Genomic DNA, 27,851 nt, shown 5'->3' with positions numbered 1-27,851 from the left:
TCCATCTGAGGGGAACATGGATGCCCAGGATTCTGAAACACCCTCTCCCTGGGGAACCAGGGTGGCACAGGGCTGGGGAGGAAGGCTGGCCCTAACTACAAAGCCCCTGCTTGTCCCAGGGTGAGGCCAGAAGCCACTTTGTCCATCATGCATTTGCACAACCCTGAGGGTGAATGTTTCCTAAATTCTGCACTCTGGGCAAACGTTTGCCTCACCCTAGTCCTAACACTCCCCTGAGAAGACCCAGGGTTCTTGGTGCTTCCAAGGGGCCCTATTACCCAGTGCTCAAGGACCTCTTTGGGGCCACTGGCATAGCCCACTCAGCCCTGGTGGGCACCAGCACCGAGGGGGGCTAGAGCCCTGGACGCACAGCCCAGCGCTGCCCAGGCCTTTCCTGCCTCTTCTAGCACTTTGCCAGGCCCTGGTTCCTTCTCCATTGTCCCTCCTGTGGGACCCGGCACACAGGCTCCTTGTGAATGCCCCTACTCCCCTCTTCCCCCTCGCCCTCCCCAGACACACTAGGAACCGAGGAGGTGGCATGGCGTTGGCAACACGTGACTTTGGAGGTGGACCCAGCACCTCTGTCATCTTGGCCTGCTCAGCATCCCTCCTGCCTTCTTCCCTCGGGGCTGTCATTTTCCTTTCTTCAGACAGTTCTCCCCTCCTTAGTTCAGGGGTCATAACCTCCATGTCCTTCCAGGGATGGGCACATGCCGCAGGTGCTAGTGGGGATAATGGTAAGATCTGCATTTCTGTGAAACACAGAAACCACGGCAGATGCCCCGTAAATGTTAGCTCCCCGTCACATTGAGGTGGTGTGTGAGGCCAAGACCACCATCCCAAGGTTTCCTCTCCCATCTCAAAGAGAGTTGCCAGGGTGCCTGCTGTGTAGAGGAAACAGACTGCTGTAAAATGTTATTTCTGCTGCTGTGTTTTCATTCCCATGGTGGGGAGGGCGAGGGGCAGGGTGTCTCAGGGGACCCCTTTGTCCAGGGGACATTCGGCTAGTCAGTACCAGTGCCATGAGGGAGGGGTCATGCCAATGAGGAGCGTGTGTGACCCCGGGAGGAGGTGGATGGGGACACAAAAGAAGCGGCCCGTCACAAACCCTGCATGCAGTCAGGACTTCGTGGGCAGGTTACCATGGGGGAGGCTGGGACATTAACCATCTGCAGTTCTCAAAGTCACCACTCAGTGTCCTCAGAGAGGCAGCAGAGGCCTTAAGCTGCAGGGAACCCCTCCATCCAGTTTTCCTGGGAACGGCAGTTTCTAGAGAAGAGAAAGTTGCCTCTCTGCCCCCTCCTGTGCCCCCAGGCCCCCCAGCTTCCTCTAGGGTTCCCAGGCTAGCTGGCAAGGGGCATCAGTGGCACAGTTCCTGCCCCCCACCTCACCTGGCCCTACTCTGCCTCTCATACCTGTGTGACCTCAGGTAGTCACTCAACCACTCTGAGCCTCAGCTTCTCCAAAGTGCTTCCATAAAGGCTATGGGCCAGCACAGAGAGGGAAAAGAAGCGGGTGGAGAGAAAAGGGGGCCACCCAGTAGCCCGGGTGGGCTGGGTGTCTTGTTCATTGGAACAAAGTGGTTCTCCTGGGCCTATAAGGCCCAGAAGCCTGGTCCCCCAAGGCCTGGGACTCTGGTGGAAACCACGCCTGGGCCCTGCTGGAGTCTGGACTGGGTGGGAATGAAGGGTTACACATCACAGCAACTTGGGAGTCTGGAAACAACACTGCTGTTTATTTGGGTGACCCTCTGCCCGCCCGAGGGCTCTGACAAGTGGCTTAGTGGTTGAAGGCCCCCAGAATCCTTTCCCCCTGCTGGCTCTGCTGGGGTCCAAGACTGCAAGTCCAGGCTCCCTGGGCCTAGGAGCTGCAGTCCTTTGCACTGTGTCTCTTGGCCTCCGGGCATCCTGGGGCGAGGCCTGCCTGCTGCCAACCTTCTCACAGAGCCCAGGGTGACTGCCCAGTCACTTCTTGAAGTTCTCTCTTTGGAGGAACAAGGAATACCGCCGCAGCCGGGCCCAGGGCTCCTCCTCTTTCACCTTGTTCGTCTCCAGCCTCTGAAACCTGTGGGCCACACACTGGAGATGAGAGGGTCCTGCCTTGTGCTGCATCCCCCGACTCCTAGGTCCCCAGGGTGGACCCTGACCACCCTGCTAATAGAAGGAACTCTCCAGATGACATATCTGCTTCATGTCCGTGTCCTCAGGACTCAGCCTGGTGCACAGCAGGCACTCGAGAGGACTGTTCAGAATGAATGATGGGTCTAGCATTCCAAACCAAGAGGTGTACAGAGAGCAGGCACAGGGAATTTAGGAACTAACGGTCTATCCACGTGGACCAACGTTCAATACAGCAGAATGCCAACAGCTTCGTTTAATAAACATTCTTGAGCATCTACAGTGACAGGCGCTGGTGCAAATGTCAGAAAGATCAAAGTGACTAAAACAGCCTGTCCCTCTCCCCAGTTTAGTAAGAGTGACAAGAGTAAAAGAACGTTTGTAACAGGAGGCACTGAAGTGCAACAGAGGAGAAACGCAGAGAGGAGGAAGAGGCCCACCTTGCTAGGCAGAGCTCCAGAAGATAAGACGTCTGAGTTGGGTCATTTATAAAATAAGAGGCTACAGGGGCCAGCCCGGTGGCATAGTGGTTAAGTTCGTGCGCTCTGCTTAGGCAGCCCGGGGTTTGCAGGTTCGGATCCTGGGTGCGGATCTACGCACTGCTCATCAAACCATGCTGTGGCAGTGACCCACATACAAAATAGAGTAAGATGGGCACAGACGTTAGCTCAGAGCCAGTCTTCCTCACACAAAAAAATAAATAAATAAGAGGTTATTTCTTTTAATAGCAAATAAATGCATGTTCAATACAGAAAAATCAGAGAGGCCCTGGATTCACGCCTCATTCTGCATGCAGAGCTGGCGGCTGTGAGCGGGGGTGGCGGAGGAGGAGGGGCAAGCTGCTGCCAGGGTCTCTGCCTTGGGAGCCTGAGCTCAGCTCCAGGCACACAGAGGATGGGCGGGAGGGACAGTGACTGCAGCTCTGGATTTGTTGGAGGCTCTGCCTGTGGGACGTCCACACGGAGACGTGTCTGGTACTCAACACATTAAAACACTTTTTAACTTAAAAAAGTAATCTACGCTTTGCTTTTTTTAAAAAAATCAAAGACTACTCATGGGTATACAATTGAAAGTAAACCTCCCCCTCACCTCAGATCCTTATTTTCTGATCCCAAAGCAACTGTAATTAACAGCTCCTTGTGAGTCCTTGAAAATTGTTCACACACGTACAAGCATAGATGTGCGTATCTTTTTTTTATACTTAAATGAAAGCGTGCAACACACTGTTGTGCATCCTGCTTTTTTCACTGAAACTACATCCTAGAAATCACTTCCAGGTGGCGCTCACAGATCCTTCTCATTCTTTTTCCCTGTTGACGACACTTAGCGTTCCCAGCCTCCTGCTAATGTGATCAGGGCTGCGCTGACCATCCCGTCTCCGCAGGGGCGTCTCTGCGTGCGGGAGCGGATAGGGGAGGCAGAGTGTGCAGGTCAGAAACTCAGGCTTTGGACCCACATGCCTTGTGTTCAAACCCAGCTCCTTCGCTTAAAAGCTGGTGCCTTTGAATGGGCGAGTTGACCTCTGTCCACCTCAGCTTCCTCGCTGTACGGCGGGGATAATAATAGTAACAAATAAGATTATTCCCACAAAGCACTCAGCACAGTCCCGGGCATACAGTAGGCGCTCAGTGAAGGCTAATTATAATGATGCCTCCGCTGCTGCTGATAAACAAGTGGAAGTGAAATTGCTGGGTCAGGGGGTCAGAACAAGGAATCGATGAGTGACCATCCAGGAGGCGGTGTAACAGATGCAACGAAGACAAGTTTTAAAGGAAGACCGAAAATAAAGCCACCAGCGTGTTCAAAGAAAATGTGGGTGATTTTTAAAATATAATGTTGGTGAGTAGAAGGGCTTTCTCTACGACCTAGTAATAAGCAATGGCGAACCTTGCGCGTGTGTGCCAGGCCATGTCCTCTGAGGAAAGTCGACTGTCGGTGGTTTTACACAAGAGGACACTGAGGTCTGCCCGTCACACAGCCAGAGGCCCCCAGTCGACCCCCTGTCACAGTGTAAGGCTTGCACCCTGAATCTGGGGCTCTTCACAACCAGCCCTCAGCGAAGCCTAAGGGAGAAGATGGAAAACTCCAGCCACACGACACTTGAAACTTTTGTTTGGGCCAAACAAGCAACCAAAATTACTCCTATCCAAAGATAAACCTGAAAAATTATTCGGAACATATTCACAAAGAACTCTTAAAATCAAAAGAAAATGAACTCACCCCCAGGAAAGAGACTGTGGGCAGGTCACAGGAGGAGAGAGAGAAACGTACAGCACACATGGCAAAACGATGCTCAACCTCCTCATTTTTCAAATTAAAACAGTAATGAGCCATCAATTTTTGTCTCCCGTTTCTTGGCCAGTGTGGGAAGGGGCGAGGACATGAAGTGAATCCACTACCTCTGGAGGGCTGGTGGGTACCACTGTCACAGTTACAAGGTGCCTACCCCATAACCCTGAAAGGCCACCTCTAAGAATTACCCTATAGAAATAGTAAGAAAAACCCACACAAACGACCGTGTGAGGCTGCTGGGCTGCGCAGGTGGGGCCAGAGCGACCCACGGTGTCTACAGTGGCTGGGGAGCATATGGAAGAAGAGGACATAGGAGTGTTGTGTTGACCACGGCTCCTCGGAGCCGGGCTCTGGGAGGAGGAGAGAAGGCAGCTGCAGGGCTGGGAAAGTGCTTGCTTATTTTCTAAAATGGGGACATAGTGGGGACACATGCCTATGATTATGACGAGCCAGTGGAGGGGAAGAGGTCGCCAACCGATGGATGAGAAGGTCTTGGTGTCCTGGGGGAGGAGATGGCCTAGGACTCCAAATGTAGGAAGAAGTATTAGCCTTGGGTATGAGCAGGGTGCTGCTTTCTCTGAATCAGGAGGTAGGCAGGGGGTAGGGTGGGGGCCCCTGGCGACCCAGGCGAGAGGGCAGCCAAGGGACTAGAGAGCTCCGGGAAGCGGGAGGTGAGGTTATCCACCCATGGCCAGGGCAGAGGTGGTGGGGGATGCCTGCCATTTGGTGTGAGTAGGTGGAAGCTGGTGGGCGCTCTGCGTCGGGCCAGCACGTCTGCAGTGACTCTCTGTGGCGGTGCTCAGCAGAGGAGGGAGTGGGGAGGATGCCTGGTCATATGAGGCTGGGCACTGGCCATCAGGAACCCCCTGGGAAAAGCCCTCTCTGGAGCCTGAGACGCTCTCCTTCCACCATCAGCAAATAAAGGCTCTTCCTTCCCGTGATGGTGTAACAAACTATGACTGTTGTCTGTTTGAAGCAAGGTACTGACCAGGTGCATACATCTTCCAAAAAGATAGGCTGTCCATCCACAAAGTGGGAGAAAAGATGGAACATGTCCAAGTCCTTGCACAAAGCCTTTGAATTCAAATAGCCTGACGGTATACACATTTGGGGTCTATGAGTCTATAAATCATTTTCCAGGGATTCATCCCTTTGTTTCTCAAGAAGAGAAAGGAAAGTTAGGATAGGCCCACAATTTCTGTTCCAGGGATAGTAACAAAGGGGGTCAGAATACCACCCCTTGCCCTCTTCCTCCAACCTTGAGGGAAATGTCACCTGGTGTCCACATAGGGCCTGCCCAGCCCTCGTCAAGGGAGCCATGTGCCCTGTGGACTTGGGACTGTTGGGTCATCCCAGAAGCCCATCTTCTAGAAGAAAGCTGAGGAGACAGAACCTGGATCTTGTTTGGCCTTGTATTCCGCAAGGAATAAAGGTTGAGAGAGAGAGAGAGACAGACAGACAGACACACACACACACACACACAGTCTCGCTTCCTGGTGTCCTGAAATTTCTGTCTTGTTGTGATCAAAAGTTTGATTGAGCAAGAGGTGGCAGACACTAAACAGACGGGGAGTGGAGCCAGATGGAAACGGTGCCCTGGGTGCCCGGCTGGACGGGAGCAGAGGCCATGCCTGGGGAAGGGCTGGGGAAGGGGGTGCATTGGCACTCACTGGCCTCTTTTCAAAGCCCTAAGGGCAGGCTCCAGGCTCACACGGGCTGTTTATAAAAGTCCCCAGGGCTGGGTTTGTGAAAATAATTTGGTCAGGCTATCGCAAGTTTGAAACTGAATCTATTGCCACGTGAATCCACTGCCTTCCAGCCTCACCTCGTTTTAGGGCCAGTGGAAACTTTCAGACACAAGGAGTAAAAAGGAAAAGAAAGACGAGACCTAAAACCTTTGGGACATATATGGATATGTGTGATAAACAACAATAGTAAAATGTTAACAAAAGAATCTAGGTTGTGGGTATACGGGTGTTCACTGATATTTTGTTTTCAAAGCTACCGTATGATTGAAAATTTTCACAATAAAATGCTGGTGGGGGGTACTCTTTGGGAAAGCCCCAGATGTCAGAGCAAGTAGAACAGGAAAAGCCTCTTTAAATCAGTGTTTCCCAATTTATCGCTGGGACCCAATTCAGAAAATGGGTTGCCACAAGGGATATGATTCAAACACTGTGATCAGGGCCAAAGAAACGTTCCTTCAAGCTGGGCCTGCCCCAATCGCACAAAGCGACCCCTCCCAGCTCCTGTTGGGTCTCTGGACCCAGGGAGTACTTCTCTGAGCTTTTCCGTTCCCCAAGCTCCCGCTGCTCGTTCAGCCCAAGTGCTGCCCCCGGCCCCCAATGCCCCACCTGGTCAGCCCTGCTGACTCTGGCCCTCTTCCCTGCAGAACGTTCCTGGGGGGCAGTGCTCTCCACCCCACCCAGACACTGTGGGCCTTCCAAGGAGGGGCTGGGGTGTGGCACCTGGGACTAAGCTGTGCAGACAGGGAGGAGAGATGGCTGGGAAGGGGGAGGTGGAAGAGTCCCCCCCATTCCCATGGGGGCTAGGATAGGCCTCTGGGACTCCAGAGCCTGGAGGAGGTCAGGGCAGAAGGGCTGTCTCCTCACGAGAGCGAGCCCAACCACAGGGCGGGGGGGCAGCATGTTATAGACACCTGTCCACAGAAATGGCATCAGCAGTAAAAACCATATTTACAAGGAAGATTTTCTAAAAATTAAAAAGTCATTAAGTTATATTCTGGAGTGACATGAAGCCAGATTAGAAAGCGAACACGGAACATGATCTCAATTTAGTAAAAATGCCAAGGAAAAAAACTGAGGGAAAGGCACTAACATATTAACAGTGGCGCTGGGATTTTTGGTGATGGATTATGGGTTATTTACATTTTCTTTTTTGTCTTGTCCTGTTTTCCCAATGTCTACACGCACAGATCTGACTTCTATCAGAAACAATGAGTGATACTTTCACAGCAGGTAATTCTCCGCTGTAGCTGTCACCAGCCAAGCAGGGTTCCTGGGGTGTCTAGGTACTAACCCTGCTCGTGGTGTGGCTGAGGGTGGGAAATGTCTGTTAGGGATGGAGGCGTCCTGAGCAGGTCGGGCCCTCTGCTGCCAGGCAGGAGGTGAGCCGCCCAGGACTGGGGCTGCTGGCCCGTGGTCCATTCTCACAGGGAGGGTAGCCAGTGGCTTTTGGATAAAGTAGGAAGCAGCTCACCCTTTCTAAGCTAGTGAAAGGAGCGGGTTAGACAGAAAGGACAGGAACAGAAACAAACTCAGTAAACAAGGAGTTCTTTGGGCCTCCTCAAGCAAGAGCACCAGAAAGCTCCTTGCCATGCCCTCCACCCCAGGAAAACGGCCTCGCTACAGCCACAGCCTAATCTCACACTCGTGACTTTTTGCTTAACCACTATTTTAAATTTTCCAAAATAATGCATATTTTTTGTAGAAAAGTTGTAAATAGGGAAAATACAAAGAAAAAAATCATTCATACTTCATCACCCAAATATAACCAGTTACTATTTGGTGTGCACATTTCCAGTCTTCTCTCTTTTACTCAAAATCAGGATTATACTATAAATAATATTTTATAACCACTCCCCATCTTTTATTCAGAAAAATTTCAAACTTACAGAAAAGTTGCAAGTAGTGCAATGAACCTTCACCTATATTCACCAGCTGTTAACATCTCATCACCCTCTCTTTCTCTGTCTCTCTCCATAAATATTTTCCTGGGTTTCACCAGTTGTTCAGATTTTCTCTTTCTCTCTGTCTCTATCTATAAATGTTTTCCTGGACCACTTGAAAGTAAGTTGTAGACATCATGATACTTCACCCTTAAATTCTTCAGCTGCATCTCTTCAGAACAAGTCAAGTCATCAAGGGTCAAAACAAGAAACCTCCACATGAGGACCAGCCGAGCATCCTTGGTAAATCCCTATCAGGGGAAATGTCAACTGACCCCTTCCTCACTGTCCTCCTCCCCCAGGACCCAGAGACCATACTCCTCTCCCAGTGAATGGGCATGCTTCCCTCCTTGACACACTGAAAGCCACCCAAGCAACTCACCACAGCCTAGGAAGGCACTAAACGCAGCAGGTAAATGCCGTCATGAAGGAGGCGCTGTGGTGCCACCTCATGGTGATGTTTACAATTTTCCTAGGCATGAACTGGCGCTAGCAGAGAGGACCCGTCATCATTCTTGGACCTACCATTTGCTGAGCGACCACCCTGTGCCTAGCACTTTACATGTATTATCTCACTGAATACCTACAAAACCTGAAGGTCAGGCATTACTGAAATGTCCAGAACACAGTCTGCCACATCGTGGGTGCTCAATAAATATTTTTTGAATGAATGAGGAAACTGAGGCTCTGAGAGGTTAAGTAACTCACTCAAGGTCTCCTAGTTAGTAAGCGGTGGAGTCAGAGTATCTTAGCCGTTCTACTGCATTCCTCTTAAAGAAGGGCTAAATAGAGAAAGGGAGAGATGGTTGGGAAGCGACGCTACGGAGATTGGAGAGATCACAGAATCTCAGAGCTCATGTTACAGAAGGACATTGAGGTCCTGGAAGAGAAGGGACCACCAAAGTCACTGGCTCTGTAGTGGCAGGCCTGGCACGAGAATCCAGGGCTCCATTGATGACCCCCTTCCACCTAAGATCATGGCAGAAATCATCAACAAGAATTTGCAAACATCCATAAATTTGTTGTGGACGGATTAGAAGAGCACCTGCTTCTCGAGAATGGACTGAGGACAGTTCATTATGCTTTTATAGAAGAAAGCAGCACAAGCAGAGTCCCAGCAGGACTGGGGGTAGCAGGAAGGGGAAAGGGAAGAGGAGAAATGCATTACATAACCGTTTCTCTAGATGCTGGGTAAAGGAAGGGGGTCTTCCCAGAGGCTGGCAAACATTTTCTATAAAGGGCCAGACAGTAGATGACTTGCGGTTTCTGGGTGACCTGGGCTCTGCACAACTGCTCACCTCTGCTGCCAAAGCACACAGGCAGCCAGAGATGAGGCAGAAACAGCGGGCCTGACGGCTCCCACGAAGCCTTATTTGCAAAAACAGGCAGCGGGCCCAATTTGCCCACAGGCTATAGTTTGCCAACCCCTGTCTTAGATGACTGCATCTAATAATCCAAATATGCTTAAAAAAAAAGAAAAGAATTGAGAAAGCAGAAAGGAAAGAGGGTCTCGACAGGAAGAAAACAGCAACTGGCAGCCCTTCTTTTCCACCAGCCTGAATTCATCACTCCTCTCCAGAGCAAACGGGGATTGGAGTACGGCTCACGAGCTCTGATATGGTGGAATCCCTCACTGAAGGGAGAATGTAAACGCCGAGCGCATCTTACCATCGAAGGAACCACACCGTGCCTTAACCCAGAGACAACCCCAGGAGCAGGGAGGGGCTACAGACCTAGAACTCTGCCTCTTCTGGAGGAAACTGGCGCATCTTTTCTCCAAGGGCAACCCCTGGGAGAAGACCACATTATCTGTGAAGTCAGGTTGAGGAACGGTGCAATTTCTTGAGATGTTTTCCAGGAGTGGGTAGGCCTCAAAATTAAAATAGAAAACAGAATTTTGGATGTTCTTGTCGTCTTCGGTGGATTCAATTTCATCTGGATGGTCTCCTGAGATGAAACAAGAACACCATGTTCTGTATAATGATGACTTTCTCCCTGGTCTCTGTGGTCTGGGTGGGTAGGTGGGGGCCGCTCTCTGCTTATAGAGGTTGGGTCATCAGGGCTGCACTGTGAGGGGCTCACTTCATCTGGAGGAGCAGGAGTCCAGAGAGCAGACCTTGCCCCGCGTTTTATCTAAGTGCCTAGTGAGGACTATCCTTTTGGCCTATGGTGGAGGGGACGAGGAGTGGGGAGGAGTTTTGGTGGGGTCATCCTATGCTTTGTGAAAGGACTGAGACAGTCCAGGAAATGGCCAGCAGGCCACAGGTCTGGGCAGTAGCCCTCCTGGTCCCTTTCCATACCTCGGAGCAGGAAACATGGGTGGTGTGAAGACACAACAAACACTGGCGTCCACGGGACCACCAGACGGTAGGATCTTGGGGGAGCAAAGGCACAGATGATGTGAGGCTTGGCCACATCCATGAGGTGCACACAGCCATTCCTGGAAAAGATCAGCACCTGGGAAGCAAACAGATGGTGAGTGAGGACTTCTCCACTCTGTCACTCACCCCAGTATGGAGGAAGAGAAGCAGCTGGACGCAGAAAACGGAAACAGAATTTATTTGCTCTTGGGCACCCAGCCTCTGGACGCACCCAGGGCTGTTCAGGGGACCAGAGGAAGGTGTATGTTTACTCCTTTGGTGCCACCAGCAGCCCCGGCCCTCCTCCAGGTGCTGTGCCTGATCCTGGGCTGTCCTTCCCCTTGTGTCCTGACTTCTTTTTTTTTTTTTTAAATGTTTTATTATTATTATTATTATTATTATTATTATTATTTTTGGTGAGGAAGATTGGCCCTGAGTTAACATCTGTGCCCATCTTCTTCCACTTTGTGTATGGGACACCGCCACAGCATGGCCTGATGAGCGGTATGCAGGTCTGTGCCAGGGATCCGAACCCGTGAATCCCCAGGCCACCGAAGCAGAGCGAGCGAACTTAACCACTACGCCACCGGGCTGGCCCATGGCTTCTCTTTCTAGTTCCCCCAGCATCTCTGCTGAAGAGCTGGCCCTCCACATGGCCAGGATTCAGTCCTGCATCTGGGAAGATACTCTTTCCTGCCTCCTCCTGGGGACCCTGCTCAGTCCCACGGCCCTTCCTTGCCTGAGATCCAAGACGGGGCCTCTCTCCTGCTGGGGCTCTTTCTTCTCTTAGATGAACATACTAAACTCACCCCAATCTCTAAAAAACCCTCCTTGACCCTATGTCCTCTTCCAGCTGCCACACCACCTTCCCTTCCCTGACAAATGTCCCAGAGTCTCTCCTCACCCTCTCCACTCCTCCACCGCCCCTGCTCGCCCTCTGTCCCCACCACAGACACTCGTCTCCATGAGTACTTGGTTCTCATCACAGGACACTGTGCTCTTGCCTTCTTCAAACTCTCCTCCCTGAGCTTCCAGGAGTCCCGCCTGGTTTCCCTGGGGAGTCCCTCTCAGTCACTTCGTGAGTTCATTTGCCGTGTCCTGTGAGTGATGGTCATACCCCCAGGGAACCTCTTCTCTACACACCTCCTCTCTCTGACTAGGGGAACCTGCTGGTCCTCACAGTTTTAACCACCACTAACCAGAGCACAGAGTCTACACTTTTAGCCCTGGGTTCTCTCAGAGCCTCCTCTGTGGGTACTATGGGCCCCTTACCTGCAGCACAGCAGGAATCACAGACCTTCCTTCCAGGCCTGTGTTCCCCTCGGCGGCCCTGTAAGGACTAGGGAATCAGTTCCACAAGCCAGGACCAGCCTCAATGCCTCCCTCTCCGTTGGCCACAGCCACAGGCAGCCCAGCACTGTGGAGGCCATCTGCACCAACACCTCTCCACTCTCCACCCTTCTCTGAATATGCTGCTTTCCTGCTCCAACTCCCCTCGATGCTTCAAGCCCCACCCCACACAAGGGCTCGTCTGCACCCTCCACCGTCTGGCCCCTCTGTCCCACCCCAAGCCTCCTCCCTCTCGACACCCCACAGGAATCTGACCCTGCAGCTACTTGAACTTCCTGCAGAGCCTGGACACACAGCGTTCTCTTGCCTCCATTGTGCTGCCTTCTTAGCTCCTGTGGCTCAGTTCAGCTGTTCTGTCACTTCCTTCAGAAAGCATCCCCCTCCTCCCCACCAACTGCTGCAGGTTGACTTAGGTGACCCCTCTCTCTGTTCCACAGCATCCACTGCATAATGTATCACAGCCTTCCTCATGTTCTAGAGCAGCTTCTTGCTGACTCATCTGTCTTCCCACTGAATTGTGAACTGTATGAGGGCCGGGACCTTCTCTTTCATATCTGTGTCCCCCAAAGCTAGTCTAGTGCCTAGCGCTTGGTAGGCCTTTGACAAATATTTTTTGAAGGAAAAACAAACACATTCACTGAAGAGGAATGAGTGGCATGGGGAACCTACCATCCCAGGTAAGGCTGGGACGGGGGCCACGGCACAGATGGCTTCATCCAGGTGCTTTGCAGGCCTATGGGGAACAAGACACACAGACGTTCATACTTGAAGAGTTTTAAAGTTTTGCTGTCCTCTCTGAGGCATATGTCCTGGAGAAACTCTTGTATATAAGCATCAGGAGATGTGTCGGAGACCGTTCATAGCAGCCAAACCCAGAACAATCTAAATATCCTTTGGTAGGAACTTGTGGCATATTATACGACGGAATACAATATAGCAGTGAAAATAAAAGAATTGGAGCTACATACACACCAACATGTACCACTCTTGTGAACAATGTTGCAAAGCAAGTTACAGAATAAATAGGATTGAAAAGTTTGAAAATACATAGAATATCATTCCATTTACAAGTCCCCTAAAAACGCACAGCTAAACAACATATTGCTTGGAGATACAGTCATATGGATGTAGGTTAATTCTTAAAGGAAAGCAAAGGAATGATGAATTTAGGAAAAAGACGTGGCAGATTGAAAAACAAAAAGCCATAATATTTGGCAGCATCTCCCATCAAAAGACAGAAGCTACTTTTCCACCGCTTGAGCGCAGGTGTGGCCCTGCCACGTGCTCTGTCCCACGTAACACGAGTAGAGGCTTGGAAAGTATTCATGCCCTGCGGCTGCCCTTGCTTGCTGCTGGGAACCCTTAGGCTACCGGGTGATGGCCTGAGATAGCCTGCAGGAGAGGCCACAGGAGGGGAACAAGTGCCCTGGCCAATGGCCTGCCCACTGCCAGGTACGTGAGTGAGGCCATCTTAGACCCTCGGCCCCGAGCCAAGCTGCCAGCTGCCTGCAGGCACATGTGATGCCTGAGCAAGACCAGTGGAAGAACTGCCAACGGAGCCCAGCCCAAAATGCTGACCCACAGAATCAGGCTGAACATTAAGTTGTGGGGTGCTTTGTTATATACAGCAACACATAACGAATAAGGTGGTTCCCTTTGGGAGGAGAAAGAAGAATATGAGCAGGGAGAAGCACACAGAGAGCCTGAACTGAATCTGAGATGACCTATTTCTTAAGCTTGGTGATGGGTACAAGGGAGTTTATTCGTCTGCCTGTCTGTGTCTGCATATATACTAAATACACACACACACATATAGATATTGTATAGATCATGCATAAAATGCATGCATAAAATATTTCACGATTTAAAAAAGAAAGAGAGACCCTTGGGGAAACTGATAAAAGGCTATTTTGGCAGAAAGACCCTCTTCTTGATCATGTGGCATATGAAAGACATTATTTGTGCCATCATACAATTTTGTTAGAAATATTTTATCTATATACTCACAAGTAAAAGACACTGGTGACTGTGAGAAGCTCATCAGCAGAGTTCTCCTTGAGTCGGAGAAGATGTCAGTTTTTCACTATTAAATAGCATCATCTGTCTGGCAGATCATTCACCCCCATCTTGCCCTCAAGCCACTGACCTCTCAACAAGCACACTGCTGGTGGGTCCCTGAGTGCCCTGGGCAGCCACCAGGTGGAGAGAAGCATCTGTGCACAGCACCACACATTTCATTTGGGATTTCACTGGACCCTCGGGGTACACATTCCGTCCTTCATGCACTAAGAAGTATCTTAGGAAGTGAACGCTTTGGCAGAAACACCCCTCAGGAAGAGCGACGACCCCGAGAGGGAATCCTGGAGGAAGTAATCACACCAGCAGGTCACAAAAGAGGGTAGAGGGATGCGGTCACAGAAGCAGGGTCTGTGACCCGCGAGTACCTGAGGGCTGTGAGGGCAAAACCAAGTGATGAACACCCTCTGAGAGTGAACCCAGTAAGCCCAATGCCCAATGGAGAGAAGAGCCCCCTTCAGGAGGACCCCTTCTAAGTATGGAGAGGAGTAGGGGAGGGGGAGAACCCAACCCACAGCGGGGCAGAGTCAGCACTGGAACAGGAGGAAGCTACAAGCCAGCCAGGTACTGAACTGCAGCTGACCATGCATGTCAGGTGTGTGTGTGTGTCGGGGCGGGGGAGGGCGGTGTCGGAAAAGGGGAGGGAGGTATGTGTGTAGCCAAACAGCAAGAATTTACCAATATCTAGAAAAACGAAAACAAGCTATTGGGCAAGGGATTGTGAAATTATAATCATTCTTCTGCCCTTGAAATATCTTTCACTACTATAATAATGCTGTGGGTGCAATAAATAAAATTCAGGAGGGCCTTTAGTGATGTTTATCTTAGCACCACGTGGGGAGAATGTCTCCCTATTTGAAACAACCACTGAATTCCGCAGATGGAAACAGCCCAGGTGAGGAAGGCACTGCACTGAGTTGACAGAAGCCTCCCTGAGAAGAGCCAGCTCTGCTGTCCGACCATCGTCTCTCCAATAAACAAGGCACTATCTCCGCTTCTCCTCATCAACTCACCCGCTGGGAGGGCTGCCAGGAAGGATGGCCCACCTCTACTCTCAAATGATACACACATCCAACTGTAAAGTGACAAACCACTGATGCATTCATTGATTCCTTAAAAGCTTGGTTAGAGGGAGACACTCCCTCAGAGGTGGATCAATTCAGGGTGAATAGATACCATTGATTTTCTGCACCTACAAAGCTGGACCCAGGACCCTGGGACCCCATCAAGCTGCCACCCACCCAGATCAGCTGCTTGTCTCGCACTGACCATTTGGTAGGTCTCTCAGCTTCAGCACCAATGAGGTTCCTGTTGACTGGGGTGGGGGTGGAATAGCAGGAAGGAAGCCTTCCTTATTTTGAGAGCGTGGGGGCTAGGAGGAGGAGGGCTGAGGCCGCCATGACATCACGTTCTGTGTGGGAAGATACGTCCTCTCTGGAGTGTGATAATGGAGTAATGGTTGTGCCTCCGGGACCCGGTACAGCGCCAGGCACAGAGCAAGCACTCAACATACACAGGAGGAATGGGAAGTGTCAACACATGTGTTCAATAAATGTTTGTTGAGTCAATGAATGAGGGCAAAGCAGGACCAGCTCCGCAAGGTGACTTGAAGAACACAGAGTGACTAACAGAAGGCGAGGAGCTTGCAGGAATTCTGGAGTCTCACTACCCGGACCCCATCCAGGTGTTGGGCAGATGCAGGGGCTCACCTCCGGCCAGGTCCCACAGCGTGAGCACACCATCCTCGCAGGCCAGCACCAGGAAGGAGGATGAGCAGCCGAGCTGAGAGACTGCGATGGGTGCAGCACAGGGCCACACGCCCTCGGGGTCTAGCGGGGAGGGCACTACTCACCAGGCGGGCCCCCAGACCCCACTCCCACCCCTCACCTCTACCTGGACAACCTGAGACCCAGACTAGTGTGCCTGTCTGGGATGTGGGGAGGAGCACCTGTCTGACTCAGCATCTCTCCTCCCTACACAATGCTTCTCCAAGTCACACTACGATTACACCACAGGGAACACCTAATGAGTACTTGCTAGGTGCTAAACACTGCGGTGAGCACTCATGTGCGCCACTTCATTGAATTCTCACAAGGGTTCTAGGAGGCAGGGGCTACTAGTCCCCCACTTTACAGAGGAGGAGACTGAGACAGAGAAGCAAGTGACCAGCCCAAGGTCATACAGGCAGTCAGTACAGACGTGGAGACTGGAAGCCAGGCTGCCTGGGAGAGGGAATCTTCCTTTGTGAATTTTTTTTTTCTTATTTTTGTGAGGAAGATCAGCCCTGACCTAACATCTGCCAATCCTCTTCTTTTTGCTGAGGAAGACTGGCCCTGGGCTAACATCTGTGCCCATCTTCCTCCACTTTATATGGGACGCCACCACAGCACGGCTTGCTAAGCGGTGCGGTGGTGCGCGACCAGGATCTGAACCGTCGAACCCCGGGCTGCCGCAGCGGAGCACGTGCACTTAACTGCTTGTGCCACCGGGCCGGCCCCTCTTCGTGAATTTTTAAACATTACTTTTAAGTATAATTCTAAAAATATAACCTAAGTGTACAGCTCAAGGGATTATCACAAAGGGAACTTGCTCATGGAACTGCCTCCATGGATTTGTAAAAATCAAACAAACAACAACCCCCCTATTTCCTAAGTGCCTTTCCATTTCAAAGAGCTTTCGCACACAGAAACCCTCTGGATTTTGCTATTCGCAACAAATGCATGCAGTGGATGGGGATGGTTTAGTTAATTAGCTCTGTGTTTCAGAGGATAAAAGGGGACCGGGACATGAAGTGACTGGCCTGAGACTACACAGTTTGCAGACAGGGGTGCTGGGACTGGACCTGGCCTTCTGAGGCCACGCCCACCCTCTTTTTACTTTAGCTGCCTAATGAGCCCCATGGACCTGACTGGGATTTGTCCTCACTGACCTGCCATCTTTAAGAAACATAACAGTTCAGAGACAGAGCCTTGGGGTTACACCACAGCCATCGAGCCACCCACTTATGCCTGCACAGCTCTGGTCCCCTAAAGTGGCGCTGATGGGTCAGTCACGTGCTCTCAGCTAAGCTGGAGAATGACATGCTCTGAGAGCCCTGAGCTCAGGCAACACCCATCTCAGCAGTAAAGTACCAACTTTATCCTTCAGAGTTCGGTTAAGTGAATAGAGGAAGAAGTTGTGACTTCCAGTCCAGTGTACGCCAAGGACACAGGCTACCCCTGGGAAAGAAGAGAGGAAAGGCGTGTCATGTAAGGAGCCTGCATGGTCCTTGCTTGTGTGGAAGGTGTCTGCCCAAGTGGAAGTCAGTCTGAAATCAAAAGTGGTTTGTTCTAATGGGCAGCACCCAACAGAAGGGTGAGCTTCTTATGGAGGTGGGGCTGGGCACCCCCGGGAGGGCTGTTCCTAGGGCCCACTCGCCTTCGCAGGCAGAGAGGATGGCCACAACTGCCCATGGCTGCTTTCACATCTTCTATATAATTCATGTCCACTTGGCTGTCAGCGGACAGTGTCTACACAACGAATGCATCTCCAGAAGCAGCCTGGCGGGATGTGTGTTCCTACTCTCCCCTGCGACAGGAGTGGCCTCCACTATCAGGGAAGCTGGGCTCATGGGCCACAGGTCCAACCAGACACCGTGAAGCTACAGCTGGCAACCGACTCTCCACCTTATTCCCTCCCACCGCCAGAGTCTGCTCTAGGAGGGCTTGCTGAGGCCTTCCCTCAAAGCAACCTCTCGCCAGGACAACCCCCTGCTCCACGTTCCCTTACCTGAGGGGCTCTTGACGTCCGCTGGCATTGCAGTTATGCAGCTAGGAAGGAGGAAATGGAAGGTGGCCATACTGGGAAAGAGAGAGACACTATTCAGAACCATGGCAGACTCTTCAGCAGGGAGAGGTGCTGGCAGAGTCTGGGTACTAAGACCAGAAACGGGTAGTTAAGATGGACCTTCCCAGGGGTACAGGGCCATGAGGCAAATCATATTCTAGCCCTGGCGGGTGCAGACCCAGGAAGTTGGTGTGGGCAGGGCGGGCGGAGCTGTGGGAGTCACTCCCAGGCTGGGAACAGCACCCAGCACTGGGCAGAGCCATCACTGTCCTTGGGGAATGTCCCTTAATGACCAGGCTTGGGTGATATGCATAAACGCTCTCTCACCCTGGAGGCAACACAACCAGTGGTGTGCTGATGAATTGGCTCTCACAAAAAAAAAAAAAAAAAAAAAGCCCCAATTTCCTGATTTATAGAGTTTGTAGCTTTTTGTGATATAAATATTCCCACTATGGTCAATTATTAGCAGTTTAACAACTGGCCTGCAAAATTCCTCAATACCTTGCTGGGCAGTACACTTGCTGGGTTCCAGTTCATGACCCGGCTGGTTGCTGTTAGGGCTGAGCCCTAGGACTTTGTGTCCTGAAGTGAAAAACCTCCAGGTCCACTTGACAACAAGATGAGAGGTTTCTGGGCCAGCCCGGTGGCGTAGCGGTTAAGTTCGCACGCTCTGCTTTGGTAGCCCGGGGTTCGAGGGTTTGGATCCGGGGCAAGGACTGACACACGGCTTATCAAGCGGACCGACGCGCCTGTGGCAGGCTTCCCACATATAAAGTAGAGGAAGATGGGCACAGATGTTAGCCCAGGGCCAATCTTCCTCAGCACAAAGGGGAGGACTGGCAACAGATGTTAGCTCAGGGCTAATCTTCTTCACACACACACAACACAAAAAGATGAGAAGTTGTACTTTCCATGTAAAGCAAGAACATTCCTGAGATCCACAGCAGCTGTGAAGAGAGCTGGTTCTTAAAACCAGCTCCCCCAGGTACTTCAAATACTGTATCACCAGATACAGATACTTTATCATAACATGGGGCTAATGAGGCCTACCTGCTGACTGAGATTAGAAAGTAATGTATTTTAATAATTACACATTAATATATTACATTTAGAAAGCCTGGGTGGAAATGGAGAAAAATGTTAATAATAATGACTTTTACTTCCATCTTTAGGATCTTCTGTGTTGTCTAGATAATCAGGAAAAAAAATTTTTAAGAGATGATATCATACATAAAATTGTAAAATAAACTATTTGTCATCTCCATAGATACCTATTCCTTCTTTGAAATCCATGCTATAGCCTTTCTTCTAACAACATTTAAAGAACCTCCATACAACTTTTCAAAAGATCTGCTGAAGTTCTCAGAAAAATCCCCCAAACCAGAAAGAGCTTTTAGACCCTGGACTAATCCTGGTCAGTGGCTGATTCCTGCGTGTGCCCAGAGAGGAGCAGCTCTCGGGGCTCCAGGCTCCTGGGGAGCAGGGGGTTCCAGCTGGGCCTCCTCCGGGCTCACCTGAGCGGCCCCTCGTTCCATTCCCCATCCAGGTACTTCTTGTAGGAGGCCGTGAAGATGGCTGCCTGCTGCTCCCACTGCCTCTCCCTGATGAAGTGGCTCTGCCCGGAGCCCAGCCCCCAGCAGTCCTCTAGCTTTGCAAAGACTTCCAGGGGGCTTTTAAATGTGGTACCTAGGGGAAAATATTCCCAAATTGGTCAAACCATCTGACTTTCCCCTCTTGATTTTCCCTTCCTTCCTCCATGCTTCCCAGTTTCCAGCAGAATCCGTCAACCTCAGAAATCTGTTCTTGCTCTGCAATCCTTTTGTGAGCCCAGGGCTTCATCTTCTCCTGGGCCTCTCTGTTACCCCACCAGCTCAGGGAACACAGGCAGAGCAGTGAGCAGCTGCTCTCCCTCCTTCTACTCCTGCATCCCCATCCCACTGTCATTTCCTGATTCCGGATGACAGAATCTCCAAAGGAGGCCGAGGGAATGTTCACCATGTCACTAGAAACCTTAGATCACTGTTGCTGTCTCCCCAGCTCAGCAAGGTCCCAAACCCGCCAGTTACGGTCACTATTCAGCCACCTCTGAAGACCCACCTCATTTAGACAGTCCCAGTCTCCACCCGTGTTGACATACCAACTACCTTCCTTTAAAAAAAATCTCCTTTCCCTGTCAATCACTTATCACTCCCCTCCCCAGTGACCTCGCATTTCTTTTTTTTTTTAATTAATTATTTTTTTCCCCCAAAGCCCCAGTAGATAGTTGTATGTCATAGTTGCACAGCCTTCTAGTTGCTGTATGTGGGACGCGGCCTCAGCATGGCCGGAGAAGCGGTGCGTCGGTGCGTGTCCGGGATCCGAACCCGGGCCACCAGTAGCGGAGCGCGCGCACGTAACCGCTAAGCCACGGGGCCGGCCCTAGACTATCTTTTTCTTAATGATTTATAGGAATGCTTTATATATTCTGGATATGGACCATTCATAAGTTTTATGTGTTTTGCAATATATTCTCTATGTGGCTTGCTCTTTCATGCTCTTTTTTTTTTTATATTTTTTTTATTGCAGTAACATTGGTTTATAACATTGTAAAAATTTCAGGTGTACATCATTGTACTTCTATTTCTGCATAGATTACATCATGTTCACCACCAAAATACTAATTACAACCCATCACCACACACATGTACCGAATTATCCCTTTCACCCTCCTCCCTCCCCCCTTCCCCTCTGGCAACCACCAATCCAATCTCTGTCCCTATGTGTTTGTTTACTGTTGTTATTATCTACTACTTAATGAAGGAAATCATACGGTATTTGACCTTCTCCCTCTGACTTATTTCACTTTGCATTATACCCTCAATGTCCATCCATGTTGTCACAAATGCCTGGATTTCATCGTTTCTTATGGCTGAGTAGTATTCCATTGTGTATATATACCACAGCTTCTTTATCCATTCGTCCCTTGATGGGCACTTAGGTTGCTTCCAAGTCTTGGCTATTGTGAATAATGCTGCAATGAACACAGGGGTGCATGTACCTTTACAAATTGGTGTTTTCAAGTTCTTTGGATAAATACCCAACAGTGGAATAGCTGGATCATATGGTAGTTCTGTCTTTGATTTTTTGAGGAATCTCCATACTGTTTTCCATAGTGGCTGCACCAGTTTGCACTCCCACCAGCAGTGTATGAGAGTTCCCTTCTCTCCACATCCCTTCCAACACATGTTGTTTCCCGTCTTGTTAATTATAGCCATTCTGACGGGCACGAGATGATATCTCATTGTAGTTTTGATTTGCATTTCCCTGATAGTTAGTGATTTTGAACATCTTTTCATGTGTCCGTTGGCCATCTGTATATCTTCTTTGGAGAAATGTCTGTTTGGGTCTTTTGCCCATTTTTTAATTGGGTTGTTAGTTTTTTTGTTGTTGAGATGCATGAGTTCTTTATATAGTTTGGAGATTAAGCCCTTATCAGAAGTATGGTTTGCAAATATCTTCCCCCAATTGTTAGGTTGTCTTTTCGTTTTGTTGATGGTTTCCTTTGCTATGCAGAAGCTTTTTAGTTTGATGTAGTCCCATTTGTTTATTTTTTCTATTGTTTCTCTTGCCCGGTCAGACGTGGTGTTTGAAAAGATGTTGCTAAGACCGATGTCGAAGAGCGTACTGCCTATGTTTTCTTCTAGAAGTTTCACAGTTTCAGGTCTTACATTCAAGTCTTTAATCCATTTGGAGTTAATTTTTGTGTATGGTGTAAGGTAAGGGTCTACTTTCATTTTTTTGCATATGGCTATCCAGTTTTCCCAACACCATTTGTTGAAGAGACTTTCTTTTCCCCATTGTATGTTCTTGGCTCCTTTGTCAAAGATTAGCTGTCCATAGATGTGTGGGTCTCTTTCATGCTCTTAATGACATCTTTGGATGATTAGAAATCCTTAATTTTAATGTAGTCAGATTTATCAAATTTTTCTTTTATCTTAAGTACTTTCTGTGTTTTGTTTAAAAAGTCTTTCCTTACCCACAGGTCATAAAAATACTGTCTTATTTTCTAAAGGCTTTATCGTTTTGTTTTTCATATTCACTTTAGATTTGTCTGGAACTTATTTTTGTGTATAGTATGAGGCAGGGGTCAAGTTTCCCTTTTGTTTCCACATGGTGAACCAGCACCACTTATTGAAACGACTCCTTCCTCCACTGCTCTGTAGTGCCACCGCTGTCAGGTAGCAAGTGTCCATTTATGCCTGCGTCTGCTCTGGCCTCTCTATCCTGTTTCATTCATTGATTTTGCTATCTACTATATACTATCTACTATTTCTATATTTTATATATCTATTTATCTATTATTCACTCATCTATTTTTCTATCTTGTCTTAATCACTATAGCTTTATAATAATCTCGATGGAGCAAATCATATCATCACGTTCTTTTACAAGAGTGAATTGGCTGGTCTTGGCCTTTTGCATTTCCCTCTTTGTTTTTAATGGTTGCAAAGCATTCCTTTGTGGGAGTGTACCAGATTGTATCTAATCAGTCTTTTGCCTCTACAAATAATGCTGCAGTGAACATTCTTGTAGATATGGCTTTAAGGTTATGTGTGAGTACTGAGAGGATATACTCTATATCCTCTGCCTACAATGGACTTCCCCTCTGCTCCTCTTGACCAACGCCCACCTATTCTTCAAAACCTTCCTAAATGTCCCTTCCTGTGATAAAGCCTTTGCCTACTCCCTGGGTAGAGTCAGTCGCTGCTTCCTCTACATCTTCGTGGTCCTGGATGTTCCCCATTGCTGCATTATCACCTCCTACTGTGGTGGTTTCCTTCTATTCTCCCTTGGTAGACCAGCAGCTTTTAGAGCCCAGGAGATGTGTCTTACTCATCTTTGTGCTTGGTGCATTATTGGCACTCAGGAAATACTGACGAATGAACTAACATGGGAAATGTAGGAATGAACGAACGCCAACTAGCACTCAGGAAAGATGTCTCTCCTTCCTGATCTCCCAATTCTGTTAGTTATTTGTATCCTTGTAACATTTATATTTTTTGTCTTCAGGTTCCAGAGCTTATGACTTAAAAAAAATTTTCCTCTTCAAAACTATACTTGCAAATTAGATATTGCTGCTAACAAACAGAAAAGACACAAAGTGTGGAGGAAGGAAAAGAAGGAAAAAACTGAGAAATCGACATCAAAACAAAAGAGTATTAGGGACCGGCCTGGTGGCATAGTGGTTAAGTTTGCGTGCTCCGCTTCGGTGGCCTGGGGTTCACAGGTTCGGATCCTGGGTACAGACCAACGCACCGCTTGTCAAGCCATGCTGTGGTGGCATCCCATATAAAGTAGAGGAAGAAGGGCACAGATGTTAGCCCAGGGCCAGTCTTCCTCAGCAAAAGGAGGAGGATTGGCAACGGATGTTAGCTCAGGGCTAATCTTCCTCACAAAAAAAAAAAAAAAAAGGAAAGAGTATTAGTCGAATCATACTGACCTGTAACTGGTTTGGGTGGTTTGATCTTCATTATGTGAACTGGAAGACTCAACTTAACATCTCCTCTAAAACAAATGTTTATATCCTACAATAAAGAAAAAGCATAGCTAAGAAGCCAACAAAGGCGATAAAATAGAATCATTAAAAACACTCATTCCAAAAGAAGGCAGAAAAAGAGGGAAAAGGAAGAAAAATAGATGGGACAAATAAAAAGTAAATAGCAAAGTGGTAAATTTAAACCCCAACATATCAATAATCACATTAAATATAAATGGCCTAAACACCCCAATTAAAAGGTGGAAATTGTCAAATTGTATAAGAAGGCAAGACCCAATGATATGCTGCTAAAAAGAAACATTTTAAATATGAAGACACCAACACATTAAAAGTATGGAAAAGTATATCTTGTAAAACTAATCAAAAGAAAGCTGAGGTGGCTATATTAATATCTGACATAATAGATTTCAGAGCAAAGAATATTATCAGGGATCAAAGGGTCATTGAATAATGATAAAATGGTCAATTCATCAAGGGGACATAACGTTCCAAATGTTTATGCACCTAGTAATAGAGCCTCAAAATACATGAAGCAAAAACTCATAGAAGTGAAAGCAGAAATAGATAAATCTACAATCTTAGGGATCTGAACAATCTTCTCTCAATAATTGATAGACTACGTAGATAGAAAATCAGTAAGAATATAGAAGGAAAAGCACTAGGAATATAGAAGACTTGAATAACTTGACAAACAATAGCAGAATACACATTCTTTTTAAGTACACATAGAATACTTACCAAGATAAACCATATTCTGGGCATAAAACCAATCTTAATAAATTTAGAAGGTTTCAAATTATATGAAGTGTGTTGTCTGATCACTATGGAATTAAATTAGAAACCAAAAAAAGAAAGATATCTGGAACATTGGACACTAAATAATGTGCTTCTAAAGAATCCATTGGTCAAAAAAGAAATTAAAAAAAAAGCAAACGAGAAAGAATTTTTAAGTATTTTTGAAAATGAGGACATATATTGAAATTTAAAGGATGCAATCAAAGCAGTGGTTAGATATAAGCTTATAGCACTAAATGCCTATATGAGAAAAGAAGAAAGATCTCAAATCAATGACTCAATCTTCTACCTTAAGATACTAGAAGACAAGGAAAAAATTAAACCCAGAGTAAGCAGAAGAAAGGAAATAATAAAAATCAAATTGGAAATTAGTGAGACAGAAAACACAAAACAATAGACAAAAAGAAATGAAACCAAAAGCTGGTTCTTTGAAAAGAGTAATAAAACTGACAAACCTCTAGCCAAGCTGATTAAGAAAAAAAGAGAGAAGACACAAATTACCAATATCAGGAATGAAGGAGGTGACATCAAAACAGATTTTACAGATACTAAAAGGATAATAAGGAAATATTATGAACCACTTTAAGTCAATAAATTTGACAACTTAGATAAAATGGACAAATTGCTTGAAAGACACAAAATACAAAAGTTTGCTTAAGAAGAAACAGATAACCTGAATAACCCTTTATCTATCCAAGAAATTGAATTTGTAGTTTCACAAAGAAAACTCCAGGATGAGATGGCTTTATTGGTAAATTCTATCAAACATTTTAGGAAGAAATCATATCAGTTCTCCACAAACTCTTCCAGAAAATAGAAGAAGAGGAATACTCCCAATCTATTATATGAGGTGGTATTACCTGATACCAGAACCAAAGATGTTATAAGAAAACAAAACTAAAAATATCCTTCATGAACACAGATGCAAAAATTTATTAACAAAATATTAGCAAGTTAAAATCAGTGAGTTAGATCTGTGAATAGTTTATTTAAATAACGAAAAGGCACAAATGAATAATATTAAGAACAAGAAAGAGGAATAACTTAAGAGATTTTGATTTTTACAGTATAGAAGAAATATATTTACATCTATATCTATATATCTACATTAATAAATTAAATGAATTATGACTGAAATTGGCTAAAAATGTTTTAAATGATGGACTAACAACCATAGAAGAAATTGAAAATATGATACAAAATTTTACTGCTAAGTAACATCCTAGGACTTATTTAGACCTGCGGGAGAAAAAGAAAGATATTCAACTTTCTTTACAAGGCTGGCATAACGCTGATACCAAATGTTGACGAGAAAAAAAAAAAACAACAGCATAGACCAATCTCATATTTGAACATAGATACTATCTATGAACATAGAACTATCAGTTTGTTTTGCTAATATTTTATTTAGGATTTTAATATTAGCCAAGCAAATTTATAGTGTAATTAAATGAATTATGACCATGTATGGACTACCCAAGAATGGAAGGAAGACTGTTTCAACATTAGAAAATCTATTAATGCAACCCACTACATTAGCAGATTAAAGAAGAAAAGCTCTGAGGCCGGCCTGGTGGCTTAGCAGTTAAGTTCGCGTGCTCCGCTTCAGCGGCCCTGGGGTTCGCAGGTTCGGATCCCAGGTGCAGACCTACGCACCACTCATCAAGCCATGCTGAGGCGGTGTCCCACACAGAGGAACCAGAAGGATGTACAACTATGACATACAACTATCTACTGGGGATTTGGGGGGAAAAAAGGAGGAAGATTGGCAACAGATGTCAGTTCAGGGCCAATCTTCCTCAAAAAAAAAAAAAGAAGAAGAAAAACTCATCTCAAAGGATGAGGGGAAAGTATTTCATAAAAGTCAATATCCATTCCTAAACAATAATAATAATAATAATAAACTCTTAGCAAACTTAGACTAGAGGGAGACATGCTTAACTTGACAAAGGAAATTCATACTAAAAACCTGTAGTAATCTTCATGCTTAATAGTGGAACACTTGAAGCATTCTCACTGTCACGAACAGGTCATGGATAGCCTACTATCACCATTCCCATTCAATATTTTACTAGAGATCCCAGAAAACGAAACAAGGCAAGAACAATAAATAGGAAGGATAAATATTTGAAAGAGGAAAAGTTGTCAGTATTTACAGTTATGATTGTCTATCCAGAAAACCCAAGAGTATCAGCTGGCAAACCCTTAGAACCAATAACAAAGTTCAGTGAAGAGGCCAACGGTGCTGGGACTAGGGTAAAGGAAGTGAGGCAACCAGGGTGCAAAACTTAAGGAGGCACTCACTGTTAGGGGCCCACCCTGTCCTCGCATATCTGAATGTCTTTTTAACTTTTGCACCTTATGTGCCTCACTTACTTCACCCTAATGTTGGCCCTGGGGGCCAGATACAAGATCAACATACAAAAATCAATAGGTCTCCTATGCACCAGTGTAGGACATTTGTCATCTCTTTGGCTATCCAGCCCTAAACACCTTTTCTAATTTGAGGGGACTCCCCTATTGTGTGAGTCTGGAAGGATCTGTCTCCCTCTAAGGAACTGAAGGGGCCTGATACTTCTTCCTGTCCCTTGGAGATTAGCGTGTTGGCACACGACCCAGGCTCAACCAGCTGCATGCTCCTGCCCAGGACTGTGACTCTTGAGGGAGTGACACAGAGATCCAGAAACAGTGGATAAATTATTCACATTATTCTTAGCCATGTCAAGACCCCAGTGGTAGAGCCATCATGCAAAGCCCAGCATCAGCTTTGGTGACTGTGTCTCCTGGGGATGGTAATGTTCAGCAGTGGTGGTAGCTGGAATCCTTGGTGTCTTCCAATTTTCTGAAACTTGATGTCCTTCCAATTTCTTTGCTGCAACTAAAGACCTGATGAATACTGAAATAGCCATGAAAATACAGATGGTAGAATGAACATATGCATTTAACTCCTCTCCCTCCTGAAACCCCATTATAATGACAGAAAAGTGTTTTTTTTTTTAAAGGAATAAATTCATAAGGAATAAGAGAATAAAAGAGGAGACAAAAGCAAGACAATTTTGAAGATACAAAGCAGATGGCTAAATGATTTGGCAGACCCAAGAAAGTTAGATCTGAACCCAGGAAGGGAGAAAGCCTGGGAGCCACCTGATTTATACCACAAACCCCCTAAGACTCAAGGAAATGGCAGCCACAGGTATCTCTGAAAGCTGAAGTGCCCGTGGGGCTAGCAATAGGAGGATTGGTTGAAAACCTCTCTTAGAAGCAGTTAAACTCTTAGATTCCCTCCCTAACTCCATGCAGCCAAGAGGATAAAGCTAAAGTTTACATCCTGAAAGCTGAGATCATCCGCACACCCAAGCCATCTTCCCTAGTGGCTCTACAGCTCAGGCAGATTAGAGGAGCCACCACTGGGAAACTGACCAGCCACAGAGGAAATACTCCAAGACACTGACATGAATGTTTCCCAATAAAACAGCCCAGCTAGGGAACCCTACACTAAAACCACAGTCAAGAAGCCCCACCATGCGCACAGCGTCTCCTGTCAGTTTCTCAGTGACTCCCAATCTCTGGCATGAGTAGACAGCCAAGTACCATCAGACAAGGGAGGAAAGCAGTTCTTCTGAAAGAGAGAGACCAAAACAAATAAACATCAAGGAAAAAGCAACTACTTGGGGGAAACAGACTACACATAGAAAAGAAACATCAAAAAATTATCATACATGTTTTCAGGGAAGCCATAGTATGCACTAAGTAAATAAAGAAAAGGGAGGGGTCTATCAGAGAACCAAAAGAAGGGCTCTTGTAAATGAAAA

General features: G+C 47.3%; 1 protein-coding gene across 2 annotated transcripts in view; it reads right to left on the bottom strand.

Annotated features, from left to right (window-relative positions):
• Positions 1-1,719: 1,719 nt before the first annotated feature.
• Positions 1,720-27,851, bottom strand: part of WDR93 (WD repeat domain 93) — a 51,369-nt gene continuing 25,237 nt past the window's right edge. Inside the window, exons 8-17 of one of the 2 annotated variants that reach the window (XM_058542443.1) lie at positions 23,188-23,272; positions 19,223-19,394; positions 17,652-17,722; positions 17,015-17,101; positions 15,593-15,712; positions 13,954-14,167; positions 12,477-12,540; positions 10,398-10,554; positions 9,831-10,044; positions 1,720-2,064 (exon numbers count right to left, since the gene is read on the bottom strand). In XM_058542443.1, coding sequence (XP_058398426.1) covers positions 1,965-2,064; positions 9,831-10,044; positions 10,398-10,554; positions 12,477-12,540; positions 13,954-14,167; positions 15,593-15,712; positions 17,015-17,101; positions 17,652-17,722; positions 19,223-19,394; positions 23,188-23,272 — 1,284 coding nt within the window. In that variant the 3' untranslated portion in view covers positions 1,720-1,964. Of the gene's footprint in view, positions 2,065-9,447; positions 10,045-10,397; positions 10,555-12,476; positions 12,541-13,953; positions 14,168-15,592; positions 15,713-17,014; positions 17,102-17,651; positions 17,723-19,222; positions 19,395-23,187; positions 23,273-27,851 lie in introns of those variants that run through there. The other variant, XM_058542442.1, reaches the window with a different exon arrangement.

Source organism: Diceros bicornis, chromosome 5 (genome assembly GCF_020826845.1).
Source record: "Diceros bicornis minor isolate mBicDic1 chromosome 5, mDicBic1.mat.cur, whole genome shotgun sequence".
Taxonomy (NCBI): Eukaryota; Metazoa; Chordata; class Mammalia; order Perissodactyla; family Rhinocerotidae; genus Diceros; species Diceros bicornis.
The sequence above is the reverse complement of the archived record's forward strand: the minus strand, read 5'-3'. Positions and strand labels throughout refer to the sequence as shown.